The sequence below is a fragment of the Lactuca sativa genome, chromosome 9 (genome assembly GCF_002870075.4).
Source record: "Lactuca sativa cultivar Salinas chromosome 9, Lsat_Salinas_v11, whole genome shotgun sequence".
In the NCBI taxonomy this organism is placed as follows: domain Eukaryota; kingdom Viridiplantae; phylum Streptophyta; class Magnoliopsida; order Asterales; family Asteraceae; genus Lactuca; species Lactuca sativa.
The window spans coordinates 96,521,075-96,528,314 of record NC_056631.2 but is presented as its reverse complement, the minus strand read 5'-3'; the positions used below and the strand labels follow the sequence as shown (position 1 = coordinate 96,528,314).

The 7,240-nt window shown below is 30.9% G+C and overlaps 1 protein-coding gene across 1 annotated transcript; it reads right to left on the bottom strand.

Annotated features, from left to right (window-relative positions):
- Positions 1-2,187: 2,187 nt before the first annotated feature.
- LOC111895258 (uncharacterized) lies at positions 2,188-6,670 on the bottom strand. The gene is made up of 18 exons (XM_052767382.1): positions 6,362-6,670; positions 5,960-6,029; positions 5,383-5,862; positions 5,092-5,289; positions 4,872-4,985; positions 4,737-4,795; positions 4,587-4,653; positions 4,443-4,494; positions 4,242-4,334; positions 4,027-4,110; positions 3,556-3,905; positions 3,421-3,482; positions 3,285-3,354; positions 3,105-3,185; positions 2,940-3,041; positions 2,727-2,851; positions 2,545-2,611; positions 2,188-2,397 (listed from the first exon to the last, which is right to left on the bottom strand). Exons 1-18 carry the CDS (start codon positions 6,415-6,417, stop codon positions 2,308-2,310), a joined length of 2,220 nt encoding a protein of 739 aa, XP_052623342.1. The 5' UTR covers positions 6,418-6,670; the 3' UTR covers positions 2,188-2,307.
- Positions 6,671-7,240: the final 570 nt, after the last annotated feature.

Below are 7,240 nucleotides of genomic sequence, written 5' to 3'. Positions count from 1 at the left end.
AATATTAAGGACTAAATGTATACAAAAATATTAAGGACTAAATATGTACAAAGTAAAAAATATATTACCTTATTAAGTCATTTTACCTACTAACCTAGAGTAGTCGGTCATAAGGACTAAATGTATACAGTTTAACAAGTTGAAAGGGTAAATGTGGACAAAAAAAAATCAGTGACTAAATGTATACAAATCAAATAATGTATTACCCTTTTAAGTCATTATCCCTTAAAAATTTTGAAAAATAATATAGTTTATCTAAGTAGTTATAGTATGTCAAACACAATCTAAATAGAATCTTAAGTGAAAAGGATAAACTATATAATAAATGTTATATGGTTACAATACCTTGATTCCCAACTTTTCATTTCTTTTAATCTTAATGAACAATTAAAAGATATATATATATATATATATATATATATATATATATATATATATATATATATATATATATATATAGGTGGGTTCAATTGAGAAAATAAAAAAGGTTGAGAATGGGAGAATCATTCTCAGCCACTCATTTTATTCAAGCATAAAAAGACACGGTGGCAAACTTGTAAATATGAGAACAACCTTCAATCTTAAATACGTATCTGTAGTTCAAACCCATTCATCGTTCATCATCCAAATTTCTTCTCCAACTTTCAACAATCATTCAGATTTCTTCAATTAAACCATCATCAACATCATCCAGTGTTAATCAATCATCGATCTTCGTCAATAATCAACACGATTCAACAGTTAACAACAAAAATTCGTTTTTGGTTCTTTTAATTCAACCTTCAATTGTGTTTGAATACGATCAGATCTTCAACATCTATGATTAATTATACTCCCAGCATTATTAGATCAACATCATCGATAATCAACAAAAATCCACTTCATATCATTCATTCAACATCGATTATCAAATAAAACTTGAAAATTGAGGTTAGAAAAATATCAAATCGCTTTTTTTTTTTTGAAAAATTTCATATAATTCTATATCAATCTACTCTTTTGTAAGATTTAAATGGTCAAAATATCATGTTTTTAACATTTTTAAAAAAAGTTAAATTGTATGCACTCCAACTGTTTGATGAAATGCATGAACTAAATTACCACGTTATATTCATATATGAATATGTTTTCTCAGTATATGATTATTAAAACAAAAAAAAACAAATATGCAAGTCTGTATGTTATTCATATGTGAATAACATATAAAAATTATATATATTTGTGAAAATACCTTGTAATATTCATATGTGAATATACTGTGTAATATTCATAAGTGAATATATCATCTAATATTCACAAATGAATATACTATGTAATATTCACATGCGATATACCATGTAATACTATGTAATATTCAGATATGAAAATATTATCTAATATTCATAAGTGAATATACCATTTAATATTCACAAGTGAATAATATACTATGTAATATTCAGATATGAAAATATTATCTAATATTCATAAGTGAATATACCATTTAATATTCACAAGTGAATATACTATGTAATATTCATAAGTGAATGCATAGTCTAATATTTAAATATGAATATACCATGTTTATTATATGCTATATTCATATATGAATGATACTTAAATTGTAAAAAAAAGAATAATCATAGTTTTTATTCATAACTAAATAACGAATGTACTGTAGTAAAAACCTGATTCATTTTTATTCACTTACGAATAACGGTAGCTGAAAATATAAAAAAAATAAATTTTTTATTTTATCTTAAAACTATATTAATATGGATGTCTATTTGTAGAGAATAAAAAATCATGAATTTTGGTATATTTAAAATCATTTTTTGATAAAAATAGCTTATAAAAATTAAAAAAAAAAACGAAAAAAACTATGTTTTTGTATACATTAAGGTAATGATTAGCATAGTTTAAAGAAATATGTTATGTTGGAAAAACACATGTGCATTCGTTTCGCATTTCCGTCGGTACAATAGAGGATTTTGCGGCAAAAATAAATGATTGGCTGAGAATGATTCTCCCATTCTCAACCTTTTTTTTTTCTCAATTGAACTCTCCCCTATATATATATATATATATATATATATATATATATATATATATATATATATATATATATATATATATATATATATATATATATATATATATATATGTGTGTGTGTGTGTGAAAAACAATACGAACAAAATGCTACTAGCGTATACTTGTGAAACAAATAATATATATTATATTCAAGTGTTACAATGGTCAAACCCATAGCAATAGTACAACTTTTACTTCATGAGGTACAAGTCAATATAGCATAATAGTGCTACATCACATCAACCCAGGGACACCTCCTCCATTTGAAGACCATTACTCTTTAACTCATCACTAGACTTTACATGGTTTGCTTCTTCACCCAACTTTTCCTGTAATTTTCAAGACAAGTTTAACATTGCGAAATCTATTTTTTACTTTTTTTTATCTCTCTATAAATGAAAGTTGCAAGGGTAAAAATGGAATGAAATATCATAATAATAATAATAATAATAATAATAAGTAATACAGTAGCAAACCTTGTTCTTATCCCGCCACCCAAGTCCAAAAAGACTAATCTTTCTTGAAGGTTCTTGATTTGTTGATCTAAAGAACAAAGAGAAGTTATTCAGATAATAATAAAAATGAAAGCACAATCACAATGCTATGGTTATTTACTTTTTTACCCTTATATGAAATGAAAGGGGGAGTAGGAGTATACCTTGGGGAAGGCTGAGCTTTATGTTGACCAGATTGGTATTGCAAGGTAGCCTCCAACATTGACTCTGCCATAACAAGTCTCTCCTCCATTTCACCAAGTGAAGTAGTTGCTGCTTCATATTTTTCCTGAATAATATAATTAATATTAATATATTATATATATATATAAACTCCAAAATAAATGAAAGTAAGTTGCTATAAAAAAAAAAAAAACCTGAAGGACTTGAGCTGCATATCTTTGGGCTGCTGCATCTTGCTCAGCATATACACGCGCATCCTCAGTCACCCTTTGTTCTTGCTCTACTCTCATCAAAACCTTCAAAAAAAAATTATATATTATACAAGGGCCCCACTTTTTATTTAAAAATTAAATTAAAACCTGAAGCATTGCATTCTCCTGTTCTTGTTTGCAAGCAAGAGCTTGGTGTAACTCTGCTACTTCTCGCGTTAACTTTTCAACCTAAATATCATTTTAAAAAATATATATATTTTTTAGAATATTTCTAATTATAGTATATAAAAAAAATCAATGAAAATAAAATAGAGCAACAGAAGCTACCTTTGCACTTAATTCTCTTCTGTTATCTTCCTTCACCATCTCCATTAGAGCAGTTTCCAACTCATCAGCTCTACAAATTTAAAAATAAAACATTATGTTTTTATTTATAAATAAATAAATAAATAAATCTATTCACCTGAGTGTTGCTGATCGTTTTTCCTCTAGAATCGTGCACAACTCATTCTTCAGCCACAAAATCTTTAAAAAAAAAATTAAAAATTAAAAATTAAAACAGAAGTACATTGCTATTTCTAATGGAAAATGAGAAAACCTGTTCTTGAAGATCTGGAAGGGAATTAATCTCCACATCCTCTGAAACACCCAAATAAAGTTCATCTCCATTAGAAGATTCGGAACTCATCCTTGACAATACACCGTTTGACAATTTTACCCCTGGTTTATTTTCTTTCAACATAAGAAGCCCTTTTGATCTTTCCTCAAGTGCAGCTTCAACAGCTGGCCTGTGTTTATTTCTTAAAACTTGTAATCTTGATTCATCTACATTTTGATAACCCATGCAAGCAGTCAACACAAGTTGACTACTGTCAAAAGTTGATCCAGCTAATGACTGAAGCAATGTGATCGCATCTCCCGCGTCTTTTGTTGTCACTAATGCGGGCCCTACACAATGCTGAATCAACATAAATTATATGCAACAAAAAAAGTTAAAAGTTGATATCTTTGACAATAAGAGACAAAAGTCAAGGGAAAGAAAGAAAGAAAGAAAGGCAGAGATACATACCATACAACTCCATCAAAGCTAAAGCTGTTTGAAACAACATGACACGATTTCCTTGAAATAGAAGCACATCCCACACTCTAAGAACTAAAAAAACAACCAATAATGAGAATAAATCAATGAAAAGAAAAGAAAAGAAAAGATGCTGATATTTCTTGCATTTAATCAGAAACATAAATGAAATTTAGGTAATTAAACAGAGAATGATAGAAGCTAACCACTTTCCCAAGGAAGCATGTTCATAAATATTGAAAGAAACCATGGTCCAGAGACCCAGGCTACCTGAACTCCAAGGTAATCTAGATGATTCACTGCATCAGATAATTAGATGTCAGAATCAATCACAAAAGAAATAAATAAATAAAAATTAGGATTATTTAAATGTTTATGTCAACGATAAATAAATAAATAAAACAAACCAAGTTTGGGAAACCTCTCACGCACCAACTCCTCAAAGACAAGTTGATCAACCTGAGAATAGCAACATTACACTGTATAAAATGATATTAAAATGAACATAACTTGATTTAGTTAGTGTGATTAAAATATTAAAATAACTATACCTGTGACTCTATCATTTCTTCTGAATAATACCCTTCAAAGTAATCATCAAGAATTCCCATCAATGCCCTGATATCATATCAACAATATAGTATTCAGGAAACGTTAAAAGATGAAAAATGTAATCAAGATTTATCAAAATTCAAACACACCAAAAGGCATTTTCTTCGGGCATCAACAGTAGTAACAATCCAGCAAAAAAATTCATAGCCTACATGAGATCCAACAATTAACAATAATATTTATTGTTGTAAAGAAGTAAATAATAATATTTATTTTATGTGTACCTGACAGTAGCCAACAGAGGGGTTATGTCTAGCATAAGCAGTGAGTAAACGTCTCAAAGCATTCCTACCATCATCATCCAAAGCAGGATGACCTGGAAATGTTCTAGGCAAATCCTGCATATGAAAAGAAAGAAAAATTACATATGATTTAGGAATTAGGAGTGTTAGTAATAATAATGGTATTTATAATCTAAGAACTCAAGTTGATTTACACAATCACCTTCTCAATCTGCCCTTTCCATTTCTCAGGTATGCATATTACAGATTCGACACTTGATGTCTTACTTCCATTACTTCCATTCTCTGTTTGTGAAATCTGATTTTCTAGAATGTTATCATTCTTTGTATCGGAATCCAACAGGTTTTGATAGTATTTTTCAATGCGACGTGCCTTTACACCCACAAAAGCTTGCCAAAGCTGCAATAAATGGTGGATAGTGAGGAAATCCAGTTTTAAAAGTGATGAATACAGGAATAGAAGCGATGAAATTGGAAATGCAGCCTTACTTACCTCTCCTCTAAGAGCCATTGGGACTCCTCCCTGGACTAGACATTCCAACTCTTCTTTCCATGGAATTGATGGTTCCGTAGAGGCATTTACAGTTGAAGGGAGTTGTGGAGTTGGGTCCGATTCTGACCTCTCCATATCGTAAAACTCTTCTTCAGAGTCATCTTCAATGCTTGGCTTCACCGGTATGGAAGCTTCAAACAAAGCAGGGTTTTTGGTTTCATCAAGTTTCTCGGTTTTAGCAACAGCTATCTTCTGCTTAACACGGGCATTCATTATATCTTCAATGGCTCTAAGGGATGGTCTAATGTGAGCCCATATCTGTGCTTGATGAGTTGCAGGCGCCTCTTCCTTTTGAGCTTCATCATCCCCTTCTGTGACCTTATCAGGGCTATCAACTGTTTCCTGTCCAGAAGCCTGAGCAGACTCTGATTGTCGTTCAAGGAAATCCTTCCACCTGTCGGATCGTTCCTCCTCTTCCTCCTAAATCCATGAAAATTGTACAAATGAAGTTCCCATCAGAAAGTGAAAGGTAGATAAGAAAGGGGATGAAGACATGAAGAGATGGAGAGAGGAGTACCTTGTAAATGCTTGAATATTCACGGTATCTCTGTACATGTTGAGGTCTCACAGCAAAACCATAAGCATCTCTGTCGTATCACCAACATTTATCACAAAGTTAATCAAGTGAAATAAACAACGATCCGGTTAATAAGTTCACAAATATCTTCCGATAAATCACAGGCTCAGCATTAAAATTCAAAATTCTCGGAGTTCCCAATGTGACATTAAGAAAACTGACATGATTAAAGCTTTACACGATCAATACCACAAAGGAACCAGAAAAACAAAAAATGTCCTGATTGCAAGTGACAATAGTGTTTGATATAGATCCAATGACATAGACAGAGTAAGCGAGTAAAATGCGGTGCAACGCCCTAATGAAACGGATGCCAAAGTGATAAGATAGGTGTAATTGTACCTCTTATGTTCGAGAGTAACAATAGGAGAATTCAAGATTGGTGATTTGGCCTTCATTTTCGGATTCTGTAATGCTATCGATCTAGTATCTAGTCCGCACTACCAGCGTCTCAACCCCTTGATTTTCTGCTAAAAATGAAGAGAGAAAGCTGTGCGTAAGTATGTGCTAGTGAGTGACTCTGCTCTCCAGTTACGATTTCTAGTTTTTCCACCAACTCCAATACAGAGAGAGAGAGAGAGAGAGAGAGAGAGAGAGAGAGAGATTAATGGGAGACAGAAAGAGGGGGTGGTGGGGTGTTGCCGGAGGTCACGGGGAGAAGCCCTCACGTTGTAAACACTTTTTCAATATTAATTCTTAGATCACATCATCATTTATTTTTTTATAAATTGGTACAAAAGATTATTGTTTAAAATATCTAACTCTATGTAAAAATCATAAGTCAAATCCTACACATTTTTATTCATAACATATAAGTAAATATCTCATACATTTTTCAACATTAATTTGAAAATTAATACGATAAAGGGTGTGGGGTTTGAATCCAAAGATAATGATTTAGAAGGATACTAAATTTCCATTGTTGGTCATTGTATTATTTTTTATGTTTTATTTGTTTATGGATTTTTTTTTTTTAAATTTCACATCATACTCTTATGACCGCTAAGGTGGTAATAGGGGTTTTTGTCAGTTTCCCATATATTTTCCGGCCAAATATGATTTTTTGGTCATTCCGGTCAAACAATATTTTACGGCCAAGTATGAGTTTTGAACACATTTTTTAGATTTCTTGTTTCACTCTATATTATCTTTTCTCTCTTCTCTAAAACAAACCAATAAATTAGTATTTAGATACATAAACAAAGATCTGGAAATCGAACT